Here is a 20,034-nt window from a genome sequence, read left to right on the forward strand (position 1 = left end):
GACGTAGTCACTGTGATGTCACCCATTGGTTTGTGGACTGCTGTTTTGAAGCCTTGGGTTCAGCATTGTGGCCGTCGCCATCTTGGTTTCTTTGGAACCAGAAGTGACACGAGAGGGTGGCGCTAAGTACAACCGAACACTGAATAACACATTTTAAGACAAAAACATGGATAACATCCTAGACCGGACAACGCCGTGGTAGCGACCTGTCAATCACAAGGTAGCCACGCCCTAAAGCATCCCCTACTTTATGGTCTATTTGACTCGAAATGGGACCATAATTTACTAAATGAACATCACGCTGTGTTGAAGAAGACTTGAAACTAGCAATTGAGACCATAAACTCACATTTACAATGTTAACTGAGGTAATGAATCAAGTGAGAAGTAGGCTCATTTTCTCATAGACTTCTATACAATCAGACTTCTTTTTGCAACCAGAGGAGTCGCCCCCTGTTGGCTGTTAGAAAGAATGCAAGTTTAAGGCACAATGGTAAAAAATAAACCATTTAACATCAGTATGATTGTGAGCATGTTTAGCATTTAGCTAAACAAAATAGCTGCCCCTGAATAGACATATTTACATACAGCCTCACAGAGCCACTAGCATGACTGTAGTTTGTAATTTTAGTAACAGTGAGAAAAATGCACATGAACTATCATCATCGATCTCCATCATAGGAGTATTTTCCAGGATTTGAAACATCTGTGCTATAGTGCCAAAAAGCTGAGAATTATTGATGCATTTTCCAAGCCCACTTTTTCATTTTTAAAAGGTTTTTCTTTACTTTTCTAAAAATCCAAATTGTCACGGAGCCTATTTTCTCCAACTCCCAATGTGTAAGTTACTCGAGTTAATGTTGAGCCATGGACTTGTGATGTTTGAGAAATGCTTGTTGTGTTTTTTGCTCACACAGGTGTTCCGTATAGGGGGGTTTTAATTGCCTGACCTGACCTACCAATTGGCTCCAAATGAGGGGAGATTGATGCCACCTGGGTTCATTCCAGAGCTCCTCCCTGATTGGCCACAGACAACAGGTGACAGGGTATAAAAGGTCATGGCAGACAGCAAACTGGTTGGTCTGTGTTTCCCACTCTCCAGGGAAATGGAGCATGGAGCCTGCATGGAGCGCGCCAAATTCAAAGTGTGTCCACGAATTAAAACACAGGCAGGCACAGATTGAATTTATTACCATTTTAATAATCTGTTAATGAGGCGTAACAGTAGTCTGCAAGCTACACGAAAACACACCTAAAAACATGTTGAAGGCTTTCCATTGTTCAACACATACAGTACAAAACACAGAGCAAAGTCACAAATTAGTAAAGCAAACGCTCCAGCCGACTGAACAGCTAGTCTTATCGGTGCTTCTCCTACAAAATAATCTGCCGTTACATCCTACGCAGCAAGCTGGATTCTATCATTTAATCCTTTTTGGTGGTTAAGATTTCAAAATGTCATCAAATGAACTAGAGACACATACACACAGAGAGATAATATATAGCTTACTCAGATGTTTTGTTTTTTTTTTTGTTCCCAAGTACTTTACAGTTTGTTTTTTTTTCTTTGGTTTCGTGCCACATTATATCTGGGCCATGTCGGGGAGCTCCAGCTCCAGCTCTCTGAGGTACTGGCTGCAGTTGGGGTCGCCCCGCACAGTGGGGGCTAATGGGATAGGTCGGCCGGTGTGAGGGTTGACGCACCAGCACTCGCCCCTCTGACCGTGGAGAGACATCTTGCACTGAAACACACAAAATGCTGTGTTTATTTCTGTTTTGTGCAATAATATGAAGCAAAAGTGTGTTTAAATCCACTTTCTTTTCTTTATATTAAATAAATATCTTAGAAATAAGATGCTTTATTAAGATTTTTCACACAAATACTGCCATACAAGTTATTTTTCTATCATTATCAAGCATGTAGTGGGAAATTAAATGATATAAATTCTCTTTTTTTTGTTTAAATTGGTGGTTATGATGTTTTTTCTCCCCTAAACACTTGCATATTATCAGGTGACTACACCCTCTCTTTCCCATAATCACCTGTTTGAGATTATACTGCCCCCTCTTGTCGCAGTTGGGGATGTGCAGGGCGTACAGGTCTTCCAGAGGACCTCGGTTATCTCTGAAGGGCATCTTGGATATCCTCTCCAGGATCTGGTCCAGATCCTGCTGACACTGAGTCTTGAAAAAGAGCAAAAACAACAACACACATCATGTTAACAGGCACGTATAGAGGCATCTGGGCGTGTTACGAGTCACAAGGTTTCTGTGGCAGATGGGTCAAATATGGTTGGACTGCGGCAAAACAATGTTCTGGACAAATTACTCTATTTATTCTAACTAATGTGCACAGAAATTAGAGATTGTCTAATTTATGTTTTATTTGAAAAATAAGAAGTCTGATCTTTTAAATAACTTTTTTATTATTTAAAAAAAAAAAAAAAGAAATCTGATCTTTTATATAACTTTTTTGTTTTAATATCTAAAAAAAAAAAAAAGAAATCTGATCTTTTATATAACTTTTTTTGGTTTTATATCTTAAAAAAATAAGAAATCTGATCTTTATATAACCTTTTTTGGTTTTATATCTAAAGAAAAATAAGAAATCTGATCTTTATATAACCTTTTTTGTTTTTATATCTAAAAGAAAATAAGAAATCTGATCTTTTCTATAACTTTTTTATTAAATCTAAAAAAAAAATAAGAAATCTGATCTTTTATATTTTTTTATTATATCTATAAGAAAATAAAAAATCTGATCTTTTATATAACTTTTTTTGGTTTTACATTTTTTTTTTAAATCTGATCTTTTACAACTTTTTTTATTATATCTAAAAAAAATAAGAAATCTGATCTTTTATATAACTTTTTTTGGTTTTATATTTTCAAAAATCTGATTTAAAAAACATTCCGCAAAAGCACACAGAAAGAAAGTGTTCACCAACACCAAGATGTGTTGCAATCAGCACATTTTTGACATGCTACATAAAATCTCATATAAAAGGCACACACACACATAATAAAGCTTTCTGTAATGAGCAAATGAATCATGTTTTCTTGCCAGTAATGAATAGCAACTCTTGCCAGTGACCTCAGGTTTACCTCACAATCCCACGGAGCCAAATGTCTTGTTGAGACACTTATAAGAAGTTTCTGGTGGAGCAATAACCTTTAAATGATTTTTATGGCGGATGGAAAATACCACGACGCCGGTTAGAAATGCCCGGGGTTCACCCGTGAGTCCCAGCTCAGGTCAGGTGTATTTAAGGTCAGTAAATATCTGCCTTTTGAATTGGGAATGTTGAATGGAAGAAAAGTTAACTTGGAAAAAACAGCTTTTGACTGTTTTTAATCCCCATGAATTACCATTTGGTCCTTAAAGTATGTCCTTCTGAGGCTTTGAAATGCATCCAAAGTGTACTACTACTACTTATCAACAGGTTCAACAGCATTAACTGCACTTGGAATGATCTTCAAATATGCTAATAAAACACTTTTCAATGCACCATCAACAGCTGCTGTACCAGAGGGAGGCGACACTGCACCTCCTTGTTTCGTCTGAGGAGTTAGTTAGTCTTTTCTACACTGACCACGATAAAAGAAACTTCACAAAACACCTGCACTACTTATCTTATCTTTAGTAATTTAATAATTGCTGACTGTCATTATTATACCGTGTATTGCAGATCATGGTTTTCACAATAAAACAATAAAACCTCTGGTCACTCAACCATAGCTTTGTGCTTTCATATGATCCCATATATGTTTTATCAGTGCTGATAATAGCCGTATTAAATCTATTGGGTATCACTGCTTTTAAATCACTTCTCAAAACATTCTTCTTTAAATAGACTTTTATCTTTGTGTGAATTTTATTTCATTACAATTTATTTATCTACAGTTTATTGTATTTTATCATTATTGTTTTATTGTATTTTTTTCCGTGTTGTGAAGCACTTTAAAGTGAACAAGTTTTATTATGAAATTATTATTTATTTATTTATTTGTTTGTTTATTTATTTATTTATTTATTTATTTATTTATTTATTTATTTATTTATTTATTTATTTATTTATTTATTTATTATGTAACCCATCAAATTAAACACTGTTTCTTAGCAAAGGTTGTCCTCAAGTCATATGGTCATGGTGTATTATTACACTTATAGCCAAGGATGTGACTTTACACAAAGAAGAATGATATCAATCAGTTTCACAGTGAGGTAAAAAAAAGAAAGAAAGAAAGACAGAAAGAAAGAAAAAAAAGAAAGAAAGAAAGAAAGAAAGAAAAAGTGCCACATATATTTTGGGAAATTTGAAAATAATTAATTTTGGAAAATGGTATGTTAAGAGCTACAACAAATACGAATTCAATATAAATAGAATATAATCTAAATATAAGATCCCTATGAAAAACAGATACAAGAAAGCTACTGACATTTGGTAACAGACTTTTAACAGCAAGTAAAAAACTAGAATGAGGAATTAATTGTTGAAGAAATCCTCTTAATGGACACATGAGCAGACTACAAGAAGCAGAAAAGAACATTATACAAGACTCAAAGCAGCAACATTAGAACAGAGTCCATCAAAAGGACTGCATGAATGATGGAAAAAATGTGCATTTCTCTGTTATGCCTCACCTGTTTGGGCCGTGCCGGTTTCACCTCCTCCACCTTGTTGGTCTTCATCTTGGTCTTCATCTCCTGTCGGTGCTGGCGTACGGCGCTCTCTTTGGGTCCCAGCCACGTGGTCTCTTTGCTGGGCTTTCGGATGGCCGGGATCTCGCTCACGCCCTGCTCGGGCGGCGGCTCCACGGCTTCACCTGCAGATGTGGAGACACAACGTAAAATCCATCAAAATCTAAATGTAAGAATCCCCAAATTTCTACTGCGTCATTACATTTCAAGGACACTTTGATGGACGCATTGGCTGCTAAAAGCATTAAACTTGTGACTTTTCAGCACGCTCTCTCCGTGCACTAAGCCGCTCTGTTGCCCTCCTGCTGTCATTCTGGTAATGGATTGGGCTTTTTAGAGGCTGGAAGTGGGGCGAAATAAGCTTCCAATTGCACAGATCATTTGTCAGAGTGACAAAGTTAGTCGCCTGCTCTGCTAGAATATGTTTTTGGTGACGCACTCTTAGCTCCTTGAGGAGAATCCTGTCTCCTTTCCTTGAGGAGATTTGGTTGGGAGGAAAATATATAAAACATCCATCCATCCATTATCTGTAACCACTTATCTTATTCAAGGTCATACAACCATTCACGCTCACATTCACACCTATGGGACATTTAGAGTCAACAATCAACCTGCATGTCTTTGGACTGTGGGGAAAACCGGAGCACCCGGATAAACCCACGCTAACACAGGGAGAACATGCAAAAAAAAAAGGGCCCCATGCCAGTTTTGAGAAATATAACACACAATTTTCTAAATTTTCCGACGTCCCTCCCACTGTGTCCGATGATTGGTCCTAATTCAAAAGGTCGTCAGCTGATCTAGCTCACTTGCCCCCTCCAGGATATAAAAGCTAGCCCATGAGCTCAACTTTCTCTTTTCATTTAGGCACAACTCAAAGAGCAAATATCTCACGTCCGTGCTTTGCTTTCTTTGCTGACATTGCTCAATTCCACTCCCTGTTGTTTATTTGCTTTCTGTTCACATTTTGTACGAGTCGATTTCTTGTGTTTGTGACATTTTTTCCTCATTGTCACAACTCGCAAGTGTCCAAACCGCTGTTAAAGTGCTCTGAAAAGCTCCAGCACAATCAATGAGTCACTACAATCCTTTCCTTTCTCATGGAGCGAAGCAACCACATGCAGCTCCGTTAACAAGCCTGTGGGCTGAGAGAAGTTGGCCACCGCTGAACTTTAGTCACAGTCAGGTTTCCATGGTTGCTTTTTTTCCCCTTTACTGGTGTGATTTAATTTCATGTGCAGATGTTAAAAAGTTGTGATAAATGAGCAAAATCATCACACATTCACACTTTTTCTGAAACGTGCATTTGGAAGATGATGAATTCAACCTAAATTTTGAGGTCTTCCCAGGCATAGACTGTTTATAAGAAGTGCACATAGTCACCCATTGGTATGTGGACTACTGTTTTGAAGCCTCAAGTTCGGCATTTTGCCCGTCACCATCTTGTTTTTTTTGCAACCAGAAGTGACACGAGAGGGTGGAGCTAAGTACAACTGAATAAGACATTATTTTTAGGCAACCAAAACATTTTCAAATTAACTTTAATGAACTGATGGGATCATATTTACTAAATGAACATCATGCTGTATTGAAGAAGACTTGAAACTAGCGATTGAGACTATAAACTCATGTTGACAATGTTTACTGAGGTAATAAATCAAGTGAGAAGTATGCTCATTTTCTCATAGACTTCTATACAATCTGACTTCTTTTTGCAACCAGAGGAGTCGCCCCCTGCTGGCTGTTAGAAAGAATGCAAGTTTATGGTACTTCCATTTTGGCTTCACTTTTCAGAACCGGAGGTTGCCGCCTGTTCACAGGTCCAGAGACCTGATGCTAGTCGGTCCAGGTCATAATAATGGGGTATCAGTACATTTAACACCTTAAGGTACGTCTCCACAAGCTCCGTCCTTTCCATGTTTCCCATTCATTGTCTATGTAAGCAGCAGTGCAATGCATTCTGGTACGTCGTCTGTCACATCGCCCACTCCTCATTTGCAAATTAAAGTTGAGGTCAAGACTACTTTATGCATATCGTGGGCGTCCAACGCGACTCGACGCCTCTTGAAACTCCCGAGAAACTTTTAAACTAAACGTTGTCCATCAAAAAATAAAGACAATGAGATAAACGGAAAAAAAATAAAGCAATAAAAATGTTTTCAGAAACACATTTCGGTGAACTATTTTAGGAAAGTAAGACAAAGAAAGTTTCCAAATGAGTCCCATATTGTTTCCAGAAAGTGTTCGTCCAATCAAGCGTCCAATGCTGGAAGCGAGGCGATCCCTGGCGATAAAAAAAATGCCTCTGACGTCATGAACCATAAGTGGATCAAACCAGACGCAAGCTATCAACGCTGATCACCCGGTGCATCATAATCATCACAGAAATTGTGTTTTTTGAGTGTGAAATGTGCACAGGAAAGTGCAGGGGAAAATGACCATTAAAATGATGTTAAAAAATACATCATTTCTTAGTTTAAAGCCACTGCATTGATGCAATTCAAGCCAATAGTGGTTCAGATCCGAATGATACAACAAAGCCAGTACAAATGCCATCACTGTACAACAATAAGCAAGTCCAGTTGTTTGTGAATTTAAACCTATGGAAATAACACTTGAAGAACAAGTAATTAATCATGTAGCGAACTTCCCACTGTCCTTAACCAACAACAAATGCATGCACATTTACTGAAACTATGTGAGACAGCAGAGTCCCTCCAGTGATTCCTCCAGGCGGTTTTCATTCACTTTGACCGTCTCACTCGCTCCTCGGAGTCTTGTTAAACATCAACCCTTAAAAAAAAAAACCCTCTCTTCAAACAGATGGAGCAAACAATGTGAGAGGCCATCAGGTCCAACAGAACATGTTGTTTCTGACAACAGAGCATACTTAGGGGTTGAGGGTTGACGGGGAGGGAGTGGAAAAGGAGCGTCAGTCCAAACCAGCTGATTTTAGCCTAAAGAATTATCACATCTCAGCTCAGTTTAGCTAGTAAGGAGCAAGAAATAGTGAATATGCATGTCAGAAAAGTGTTTGCTTTCGCTGATTTTCAGTCGGGCGTGCATTTCACGTATGCAAGACTTCACTTGACACCCGAAAGGAAAGAAGGGAAATAAGCACAGACAGTGGAGAAGGTCAAGTCGTGGGCCAGTAAGTGGATAGTTCACAGTTATGCAAGGGCCAAGCTGTAACGTGCAGACTTGTGGAAAGGCGTTTTGTAGGACGGAGAATGAAAGCGAGTGTGTGTTTCTGGCGGCGGGGCGGACTGGAGAGGCATTCTCTGCGCTCTGCAAGAGGTAAATTTGACATCCGGTTGTAGAATATGATTACAAAAGGCCTAAGAGAGAAACGGGTGAAAGGAAATTCCAAAAACGAAGCAATAACAAGGTGCTGGCGCCTTTTGCCATCGGATAGATGTGGTGTTGTTGGACTTCAGTTCCCCTTATGACGCTCCGCCGTGCTCTCTCTGGCTTTTCTTTTGAAGACGCTTTCCAAAAAGGGGCAAAAGTCAACTGGAATCAGGTGTGTGTGCGCACACGAGTGGCGCGGATAAACACACGACACACTCGTTGGAAATGTTGGCGGCTGGGGTGCCTTTTGTTTTGCTGTGTTACATAATCGCCACAGTATCCAAGTGCAATACCATCACTCCCTCTCTTCTGAGGAAACCTGAGATGTTCACTCAAATACACAGTCTGGCTGTACACACACACACACACACACACAATTTCAACGCAGCGAAAACAGCGATCTCCCTCTCGAATGTACACGCACACACACAAACACAGAGGGTCAGGACCCCACTTTCAGGGGGCGCTAGGCCTCTGCAGTCCAAGCCGTTCCACAGCGGTGGGCTCGGGATCAGCAGTATCAACAGAGCAGCAGGCCTACTGTCCAGTCTACTGCTTGAGTTAATCCTCACACAATGGCCCGAGAGGCTTCCCTTTCTATATCTGATCCATGTCGAATTCCCAGATGGCACGTAGGCCAGAAGTGTCATGTCTGATTGTCCAGATTCTGGTCAACTGAGCAAATGGCAGACTTGGCCGGGTCGGGGTGGAGAATGGAAAGGTTGAAAAAGGAAAGAGCGCTCCATCCTATTTCCATAGATACAAAATAGACCCTTGTTTTATTGTCGGACAAACTCGTGGATGTGATGTCTTTCTTATGTCTCGCTGTGCAGTTTGAAGACTTAGCTCTCTAAAGTTAGTGGACATCAATGGGATTTGTCTACTTGAGATTATTTGGGGGGTATATCAAGTTATAAGGGTGTATATTTTGTACATTAGCTTTTATTATTTTTTATATAAAATGGAGGGGAACCTTTTTTTTAATTTTTAATTTTTTAAAATTTTTTTAAATTATTTTTCTTTTTTTTTAATGTATTTTTTTATTTAATTTTTTGTTTATTCCTGTCTACCTTGGTTATATGTCACGACGCTGGCTCACATCTTGGAATAAGAAAGTTATAAAAAGAAATTTTGTCTACAGGCAAGGATACAATTCAACAATTCAACATATATCGAGTTTCACATAATAAATAAATACTCAATAAAAAACATTTACTTGGGTTTAAAGGAACATTGTGTAGCATGTAGGGGGATCTACTGGCAGAAATGTAATATAATATTAATAACTATGTTTTCTTTGGTGTATAATCACCTGAAAATAAGAAACGTTGTGTTTTCGTTACCTTAGAATGAGCCATTTATATCTATCGCTTATATCACGGAGCCGGACGCCATGTTTCAGTAGCCCAGAACGGACAAACCAAACTGGCTCTGGATAGGGCCATTCGGCGTTTTTTAACATTTTTGCGCCGGCCACCGTAGTTCTCCAACACGATTGGCACGTGGAAGAAGTTTTTAGTTGGTTGCAATCTGCAACCTCACCACGAGATGGTGCCAACTCCTACACCCTGCTCCTTTAAATAAATCAACAACAACTGCTTATAAACTCAACACCACTAAACTCTAATAACATTTTAGCTTGTGATTTAGTTAGAACAACTTTTTGGATTGAAAAATTGATATAATTTAATACTTTCATTTGCCAAAACTGTTTTGTTTAACAGTTTGTCACCGGTCGTTGTACCTGACTATAAATCTGACTCTGAGTAAGTAGGAATACATTCACCCAAAACTGAACTATACCTTTAAATGTCGGAATGTGGAAATCCGTAAAAAAGTCCTCTCTCTGAATATGGCTTTTAACGCAGCTCTGAGGTGTGAAATAGGTCATGTGCCACTTTCAAAGTTGATGAAAGGCTCTATAAGGAGTAGCTGCAGTCCATCATCCATAGCAAGGCCTAGTGGGACTATTTTCCTAGAAACACAAACTCAGCAGAGTGCAGATATGTTTACCTTCCAGGCTTTCTGGCCCGCAACAGTCATCTAAAAGCAAGCTTTGGACAGGCTCTGGCACGTACGTACACACCGCGGCATCCAAGGCCAGGCATCTTGCTCCCTGCCGGCACCGCTGGGTGAACTCTGGGGCGATTGTACACCTAAACTAGGACATGAACTGAGACATGCTGGAACACATCGAACTTGTCGGGCATCACATGCAGCTACCACTGACAGTCACTCTCAGCCACTGTGGGAGAGATACTTGGGATGTGATTGGACAAAGAGCGCCAAACCTCTTGGGGTTCTCCTATAGATAACATCAACTTATAGAGGACTATTTTATCTTTTAGCTAAAGTTAGAGCAGAACAATTTAAATTGAGGTCTTAAATTAGAGGTTAGAGGTTGCATGGTTTTTACCAGAAGACGATGAAGGCAGCAGCAAGAACAGTATGAGAATGACGACGACAACAAACAAGAACAACATGAAAATTAGATCAGGCATCAACAATTCCACTCCCTCTTTTTCTTGGAAATGAAGGGGCATTTGGTCAGGAGGGATTTGCAATATAACTTTATAACGTTACCAACTAATTAGACTTTCAATACCACAAGGATAAAGAATAAAATCTTATTTCCATTTCCTCACTAGTCTTTGAACACCACGGAATAAAAGAAGCATTCATGGACTATGATAGCACATCAACGGAGGCCCTGTTTTGCAAATTTCTATCCATAATGTGAGCAGCTAATAAATTCTGAGCATCTGCTCTAAAAGCTTCACATGGTGTGGAACGATGAGCATGTTTTGCATACCGTGAATTCTGCAAATTCTGCAAATGTGTACAGCCAACATCTTTGTTAACCATGTGGATTACCATGCCATTTTGTATTGACATTAAAGCGTGTATCCTTTTGACTTTGGTGATCCCCAAACTTTTTTCTCTAGCGCCACATGACATTTGGTAACTTTGGTGATCCTCTGAGTTTTCCTCTAGTGTCACTACAAGGTTTGTTTTATAGTGAAATATCTCAGCATCTATAGAATATGCTGCTATGAGATTTGGTACAGCTATTCATGGTGCCCAGAGGTTGAATCCTTATAACTCTGGTGATCCCCTGAGTTTTCCTCTAGCGCCACCACGAGGTTGACATGTTTGTCTTTTAGTGATATATCTCAACAACTACTGAATGGGTTACTATGACATTTGGTACATCCATTCATGGTGCCCAGAGGATGAATCCTTACTACTTTGGTGATCCCCTTAGTTTTCCTCTAGCGCCACCATGAGGTTGACATCTTTGTTTTGTAGTGAAATATCTCAACAAGTATTGAAAGGGTTGCTATGACATTTGGTATAGCCATTCTTGTTGCCCAGAGGATAAATCCTTAAAACTTTGGTGATCCCCAAACATTTCTTTTGGCGTCACCACAAGTTTTGTTTTTTAGTGAAATATCTCAGCAACTATTAAATGAATTGCTATCAAATTTGGTACAGCCATTAATGTTGCCCGGAGGATAAATCCTTAAAACTTTGGTTATCCTCTGAGTTTTCCTCTAGGGCCACCATGCCTACAAACGTGGATGTGAGAGCAAACATGGAGAAACTAAAGCGGACGGTTTGCCTCCACCCTCACTGCCATTTGTTAGGGGGATAGCAAGGGGGTAAATTGATAAATTAGACCACAATCATATACTTTTGTAAATGCAAACAAAAGTTCTGCAAACATCTATCTTATTTTGCCATGTAAAACTATTAAAACAAGTTCCAAAACTGTCCCCTGCATCACCCTGTGTCCCCTTCCCTTTCAGTGTCAGTAGCCTTTCAGACAGTGTTTGTATTGTCTTATATCACCCTTGGCCGAAAAGGAGGGTGGGAAGTTATTCTGGATCTCAATAGGCACGAGGAGATTCTTGGCACGGGTACACGTGAAGTTGACGCCCGGGGGGGAGATGGCACAAATGCCCCTGTTTTTGGAGAAGCCTGGGATTATCTCGGAGCTATTTCAGTCCCGCGGGCTCCGTCTGGATGCCCCCGCAGGTACACAGGAATGCCCCTTGTTAGCTAACAATGTTATTTCAGCGACCAGATGGCACAGGAGTTTTCCACTTTTCTTTCCACCTCATTTTTCCTCTTCACGGGCCAAATTAACACGCAAACAAAAGCTTATATTGAGGATAAAGAAGCAATTAACAGTATCTCATAATAAAGAATGGGCACCATCACTTTTTCTAGTGTCATTCAAGCAACCAAATATGGGCTCTGTTTGGGCTTTGTTAATCAACTTGTTCCCTATCGAGGTCACATATGGTATGATCCCTGTCAAAACAACTAATTAAAAGATTAAAAGAACCTTTATTTGGGTCTAGGTTTCTGTGGGAACCGAATATCAAGTGATACTGTGCATAAACAGAGAGGCTAGTGGGAAAGTTGTGGGTGTTAGTTTGGAAAAGGGAGACATTTCAGCTCAAACTTTTTTGGAACACGGAATCTTTTTGTTATTAGTAAAAGTCTGAAATTGAAATAAAAATATACTTTAGTATATTTAGTTAATTAATTTAGTTAATTTTAGTTAGTTATTTACTTTAGTTATATTATTAAAATGATCCAGAGTATCCATCCCAGGATACTCTACCAAACCATGAAAACTCAAGATATTAAGTTGCATGAATGAACAAAGAAATGCCATTACGGTGTGCAAACGTCTGATATAGGGACATTGAAACCAAGACCAGATTGGGCTCAGTGGGAAAGATGTCAACATGTTTCCCTCCATTTGCTGTATGTGTTACATGTTTTAACACATCTGTATGGCTTCGGTGTAAAGCTAAAAATCTATATTCATCTATTTCAAGTTATGCACATTATGTGAGATACTTCTGGCACAGAATTAAGTCAAAACGTAATTGTTTTCAGGTCACATGAATGTATTATCTCAAATTCTCGGTGTAGTTGCCTGCAGTGTAACACGTGCAGGCAATCACTTGTGCAACAGACACAAACAGATCAGAGATGCTGAAGGCCCAAAGGGGGGAAATCAGAGCTCTTAACCAAGTGCAATTTCATATTGTCATGGTTTCAATTCAGACGTTCTGGTGGATCCACGTGTCTGCAACGTGGTCCCGTCCGATTTTAAGTCTGGGAGCCACAGAAACATCTATAACACTTAGCAAATTTGAATGCGAGTGTGGCCGAAGCCTAACAAACTTCCTGCTGAGCTATAACAAGACATTACCGCATATTGAAATTGTCCTATGCACTCTGGGGAGTATATTTCTAAGAGATTTATGAAGCAATATCTGAATTACTAATATGCTGTAATCAGTTGCTTTGATAATTTAAAACAGGGAACAGAAATCGCCTGTGGCCTTGACCAGAGAAGGAAATAAGCCAGTGCATTTCATCCAGTCAGCTTCATTAAAAGCAAACAAAAACCTTACTTTCACTTTTATTTAAGCTTCACTGACAATTTCATTCATATGTGTTATCATGTCTTGTAGGTTTTTCAGTGTTTTTGCATCTATTTAAACAAGAAAGCAATATTGTTGTTTTCATTTGTAACATTATACGTCATTAACAAAAAAAAACGTTATATCTTGCACACATCTGACTGATTTCCATCTCTCTTACTTCCCCGAGGTCTTTTCTCTTAAATGACCATTCTAGGGTTGAAAGAATATTGTCTCTGACCTTTGACCTCTTTGGTTGTTTGTAGGAGTTTAGTACTGCTGCTGTCATTGCAAGTTGCGACGGATAAGACCGTCGGATCAATTCTTAAAATGCCTCTCTGAATGTCACCTCTAACAACATGAAAACTACACTAATTTGAAATGTAACATCCACTGTCAAGGTTTAGGATGTGCAACTTGTGCTCGTGCCATTTAATTCGCAATACAATAAGCAAGAACAACAGGATGCCAGGATGTTGAGGCTTATAAACATCCAAATAAAGCAGCTGCATTATTTCCTCCTTTGATTCTTTGCCCAGGGTGTCAAATTCGCTCAAGAGTCATTGCTCAACTAAACACAACCACTTAATTACTGTATTATAATCAGCCCTTTTCATTTCTTGACATTTACAGATTAATTCCTGGAACAAAGGAGACGCAGTCTAGCCAGACGTTTTTGCTCTCAATCTCCCAAGAGCTGAATTCTATCAGGGATTTCATTACTTCCTCTTTTTTTTGCTGTGTATCGGAGAAGAATTTATGACAGGAAATCAAGTCTGTGTAGTCTCAAACTGGGCCAAACGGAAAGACTGACTGTAAGCATCTGCAACACCAATATGTTTATTATGTTGTATTACAACAAATCAAATGGCATAAATAGAGGAGAAGAAGTTATTTTGAAGCTGTGTTTGGCTGCTCAGAAATTCTAATTGAAGTTCAGTTGGAGCGAAGAAGAAGAAAGTGCTTTCTGTTGGTAAAAATATGTTTCTTTCATCTTTTGACCTTGAGAAAGCTGCACTTAAACCACTCATGCAGCAAGGCTTTTATCCCGAACAACTTCAGCCTTTAGAGCTTTTAGATTTCAACGCTTTTACTGGTTTTTGGACACTAAATCTCAGGCCTTTCAACCTCTAACGTGAAGCACAGCCCGACCCAAACCTGAGGACAGAACATCAGTGACACCAAACAAACTGCCTTCTTGCATGCGCGCCTTTTACATGATGTGCACTCTTGTTTTGCTCTTATGTAACCTGTGTTTTATTGCTCGGCTAAATATGGAAGCGTTTACGATTTATTAATATGTCGCGAAGCATTGGTGACCTTTTGTCAGAGGCGCGCTCGGAGAGTCCTCGCAGAGAGAACACTCTGAACGCCGTCTCCGGTAGTTCCTCTCTATAACGTTCCAGGAGCTCAGTGCCAAAACAAACATGTGTCAGTCTGGAGGTAAACTCTGACAAAGCACGGATTTGGGAAATGAGTAGAAATCACATGGCGGGCTGGCTCCGCCGGACGCTCATTGACTGTGTTGCCTCAAAATCAGCCAATTTATTCGTCTGTTTACTCTTCGTCTTCTTCGCCGTGACCTTATTTAAACACAAACCACATGAAGCCTCATTGTGATCCATGCATTTTCCAGGTAGACAGTTAATGTAGTCACTGTCAACACCACTTTATAGCTGGTCAAAGCCTAAAGTCCACTTTTCCAATCAATGCAGCATTCCTCCCGCTGCCTCTCTCTGTTTCCTCCTCTCCACTCCCCTGTGGAAATGTCAACATCAATACTATGATGTTTCCTGCGTCTATCCCGCCGAGTAACTTCTGGGAATTTTTGCAGGCCACTACCTTGTTCTCTCTGTTACAGAGGTTTTTTTTTTTTTTTTTGGAGGGGGGGGGATATGAGGAAAGACTGGAGGGGCCAGCTGTTTGGAGCATAGCTGAGGTTAACTTGGGCACTGTTCCTTTTTGTTTCTCTCTCTCCACATGCACATTCACAACACTGTAAACAGGCAACACACACTTTAACATGAGAGTGAGAATACATCATGCAACAAGCATAAAAATACGCAATTTGTGCAGGAGAAGTTAAGAAATTGCAAATGCACCATAATAGATTTAACGGTGCAGGTAGTACAAACTTCTAAAAAAGGTGTATAATTATCCAATAAATGTGAATGCACAAAGAGCATAAAATGCGCAATTTGTGCGGGAGAAGTTCAGAAATTGCACACCTCAAATGCACCATAATAGGTCTAACAGTGCAAAGTTATAAAACGGTGTATGATTATCCAATAAATGTGAATGCACAATATACGCAATTTGTGCAGGAGAAGTTAAGAAATTGCGCACCTCAAATGCACCATAATAGATTTAACAGTGCAGGTAGTACAAACTTGTAAAACTGTGTATAATTATCCAATAGATGTGAATGCACAACAAACGTAAAATGCGCAATTTGTGCGGGAGAAGTTGAGAAATTGCACACCTCAAATGCACCATAATAGATTTAACAGTGCAGGTAGTACAAACTTATAAAAAAGGTGTATAATTATCCAATAGATGTGAATGCACAACAAGCATAAAATGCGCAACAAGCATAAAATGCGCAATTTGTGCGGGAGAAGTTCAGAAATTGTGCACCTCAAATGCACCATAATAGGTCTAACATTGCAAACTTGTAAAACGGTGTATGATTATCCAATAAATGTGAATGCACAATATACGCAATTTGTGCAGGAGAAGTTGAGAAATTGCACACCTCAAATGCACCATAATAGATTTAACAGTGCAGGTAGTACAAACTTCTAAAAAAGGTGTATAATTATCCAATAAATGTGAATGCACAAAGAGCATAAAATGCGCAATTTGTGCGGGAGAAGTTCAGAAATTGCACACCTCAAATGCACCATTATAGGTCTAACAGTGCAAAGTTATAAAACGGTGTATGATTATCCAATAAATGTGAATGCACAATATACGCAATTTGTGCAGGAGAAGTTAAGAAATTGCGCACCTCAAATGCACCATAATAGATTTAACAGTGCAGGTAGTACAAACTTGTAAAACTGTGTATAATTATCCAATAGATGTGAATGCACAACAAACGTAAAATGCGCAATTTGTGCGGGAGAAGTTGAGAAATTGCACACCTCAAATGCACCATAATAGATTCAACAGTGCAGGTAGTACAAACTTATAAAAAAGGTGTATAATTATCCAATAGATGTGAATGCACAACAAGCATAAAATGCGCAACAAGCATAAAATGCGCAATTTGTGCGGGAGAAGTTCAGAAATTGTGCACCTCAAATGCACCATAATAGGTCTAACATTGCAAACTTGTAAAACGGTGTATGATTATCCAATAAATGTGAATGCACAATATACGCAATTTGTGCAGGAGAAGTTAAGAAATTGCGCACCTCAAATGCACCATAATAGATTTAACAGTGCAGGTAGTACAAACTTATAAAAAAAGGTGTATAATTATCCAATAGATGTGAATGCACAACAAGCATAAAATGCGCAACAAGCGTAAAATGCGCAATTTGTGCGGGAGAAGTTAAGAAATTGTGCACCTCAAATGCACCATAATAGATGAAACAGTGCAGGCAGTACAAACTACTAAAAAAGGTGTATAATTATCCAATAGATGTGAATGCACAACAAGCACAAAATAAGCAATTTGTGCAGGAGAAGTTCAGAAATTGCGCACCTCAAATGTACCATGATAGATTTAACAGTGCAGGTAGTACAAACTTATAAAAAAAGGTGTATAATTATCCAATAGATGTGAATGCACAACAAGCATAAAATGCGCAACAAGCGTAAAATGCGCAATTTGTGCGGGAGAAGTTCAGAAATTGTGCACCTCAAATGCACCATAATAGATGAAACAGTGCAGGCAGTACAAACTACTAAAAAAGGTGTATAATTATCCAATAGATGTGAATGCACAACAAGCACAAAATAAGCAATTTGTGCAGGAGAAGTTCAGAAATTGCGCACCTCAAATGCACCATGATAGATTTAACAGTGCAGGTAGTACAAACTCGTAAAACGGTGTATAATTATCCAATAGATATGAATGCACAACAAGCATAAAATGCACAACAAGCGTAAAATGCGTAATTTGTGCGGGAGAAGTTAAGAAATTGTGCACCTCAAATGCACCATAATAGATGAAACAGTGCAGGCAGTACAAACTACTAAAAAAGGTGTATAATTATCCAATAGATGTGAATGCACAACAAGCACAAAATAAGCAATTTGTGCAGGAGAAGTTCAGAAATTGCGCACCTCAAATGTACCATGATAGATTTAACAGTGCAGGTAGTACAAACTTATAAAAAAAGGTGTATAATTATCCAATAGATGTGAATGCACAACAAGCATAAAATGCGCAACAAGCGTAAAATGCGCAATTTGTGCGGGAGAAGTTCAGAAATTGTGCACCTCAAATGCACCATAATAGATGAAACAGTGCAGGCAGTACAAACTACTAAAAAAGGTGTATAATTATCCAATAGATGTGAATGCACAACAAGCACAAAATAAGCAATTTGTGCAGGAGAAGTTCAGAAATTGCGCACCTCAAATGCACCATGATAGATTTAACAGTGCAGGTAGTACAAACTCGTAAAACGGTGTATAATTATCCAATACATGTGAATGCACAACATTTTTGCGGGAGAAGTTAAGAAATTGCAAACTTCAAATGCACCATAATAGATTTAACAGTGCAGGCAGTAGAAACTTCTAAATGGGTGTATAATTATCCAATACATGTGAATGCATAAAGAGCATAAAATGCGAAATATGTGCGGGAGAAGTTAAGAAATTGCGCATCTCAGATGCACCATAATAGATCTAACAGTATAAACTCGCAAAACGGTGTATAATTATCCAATACATGTGAATGCAACTGCAGAAATCAAAGCAACACTATATGCAATAACAGCATAAACACATTTTGGGAATATGCGCACAAAAAATGGTCCCACAGAGATTCCAGCCCTCATGACAATGCAAAATGTCTACTATTCCTGCAAGTCTAGACAGAGTCATTAAAAATTGATAGAAGAGAAAACGCATGTTTTTCCAGTGGAAGTGACTGACCGCTTGTCTGCTCCCGCTGCTCCTGGCTGTACGTGGCCGTCTCGGTGTCCACTTTGCGCCGGCACTGGCCCTGGCCCTGCACCAGTTGCTCCAGCGGCAGCTCCGAGTCGGGCGTCGGGTAGCACCGCAGCCCGGTGGCGCACCTCGGGGTGTACACGCCGCACATCTCGCCCTCTTGGCGGGCGCACACGGGGCAGCACCCGCAGCCCGGCTCGCGCACTATCTCCGCGCAGGTCTCTGTAAGCCTCGGGCACAGAGCCTGACGCTCCGCGGTGCAGCCCGGGCAGCGGAACACCATCTCGGCCAGGGAGGCTCCGGCGAGGGACGCGGAGAGGATCAGCAAGCTGCAGCACGACAGCATCGTTAAAGGCATGAGGGTTTTGGTCAGCATCATCATGGAAGGCAAGCCCAGAAGTGTGCATGCGAACAGGTGAAGCCTGGGGGGGGCTGGGAGGGAGGTCTGCTGGGTCCTACAAGTTCCCAGGTTTGCTCTTGGGGCCACATGTGGCTGTTAATATGGGAAAGAGACAGATTTAAGTTCAAATGTCTTCTTTTGGCAGTAAATGATATTAGGGTTGTGCCAAATTCCTTAGTTTTTTATCCTGTAATTGTCTGGCATGGCCCCAGAATAAAAATAATAAAATAAAAAGCCCTAAAAGTTGGAGTGAGTTGGCTAAATTGAGAATATGTTTAATATAAATGGCTTTTCACTTTCTGCAAATGTTGCCACTGAAAGACCAAAATATTATATAATATATATAAAAGTCTTCCGTCTGACCAAATATTACTACATTACTGCAAATGTCATTTAAAAAAAACAATGTGTGTTTGTGCACACGCAAGCTCCACAAATGTTTTACATATATATATTGGATTAAAGCTTCAGTAGGCAACAATTTTTTGGCAACATTGGGCAAAAATTCCATAATAATCGTTCAGCGTATTGTAATTCTGAGAGACTTCTGCACCTCCTCATGGCTCTGTTTTCAGGCTTTAAAAAATCTAGCCCGTGACAGGAGACTTTGGCCAATCACAGGTCATTTCAGAGAGAGAGAGCGTTCCTATTGGCTGTGCCCCAGCTCGTGGGCGGTGCTTGGTATTTCCTCAACAGATCGCAACATAGCTGCCGTCTCACAAACCAACTCATTTTACAGCTAAACAGTACACTACGAGATGTTTCTGGAAATATTTGAGGATAGAAATAGGCATTATAGTAACAGAATATTGATTCATATTTGATCAGCGCTGCCTAGTTTGACCGTTTGATCGGAGTTTGCGAGTGATTGACAGCTGCTCACTCGGCTCTGACTGCTTGTTTTCCTCCGGTCTGTGACATCCCTGCAGATGCCGTTAGGAGCACCGGAGGACACCAGAGGCACATGATTTTTTGTCAGATTACCTGTCTCGTGTACTACCGTCA

General features: G+C 39.7%; 1 protein-coding gene across 1 annotated transcript; it reads right to left on the reverse strand.

Annotated features, from left to right (window-relative positions):
- Positions 1–1,179: 1,179 nt before the first annotated feature.
- On the reverse strand, positions 1,180–19,040 carry igfbp2a (insulin-like growth factor binding protein 2a). The gene is made up of 4 exons (XM_037762350.1): positions 18,615–19,040; positions 4,645–4,826; positions 2,043–2,183; positions 1,180–1,741 (listed from the first exon to the last, which is right to left on the reverse strand). Exons 1-4 carry the CDS (start codon positions 19,009–19,011, stop codon positions 1,583–1,585), a joined length of 879 nt encoding a protein of 292 aa, XP_037618278.1. The 5' UTR covers positions 19,012–19,040; the 3' UTR covers positions 1,180–1,582.
- Between the last annotated feature and the right edge of the window lie 994 nt (positions 19,041–20,034).

The sequence above is a fragment of the Sebastes umbrosus genome, chromosome 24 (genome assembly GCF_015220745.1).
Source record: "Sebastes umbrosus isolate fSebUmb1 chromosome 24, fSebUmb1.pri, whole genome shotgun sequence".
Classification (NCBI taxonomy): Eukaryota; Metazoa; Chordata; class Actinopteri; order Perciformes; family Sebastidae; genus Sebastes; species Sebastes umbrosus.

Bases quoted from the DNA above. Each gene is read 5' to 3' on its own strand.
- igfbp2a (XM_037762350.1), bottom strand. From the start codon at position 19,011: ATGATGATGCTGACCAAAACCCTCATGCCTTTAACGATGCTGTCGTGC. The intron at 4,827-18,614 runs GTCAGTCACTTC...CCACATCTGCAG, and splicing joins GCAGCGGGAGCAGACAAGCG to GTGAAGCCGTGGAGCCGCCG. The intron at 1,742-2,042 runs GTGATTATGGGA...TGTGTGTTTCAG, and splicing joins GGCAGTATAATCTCAAACAG to TGCAAGATGTCTCTCCACGG.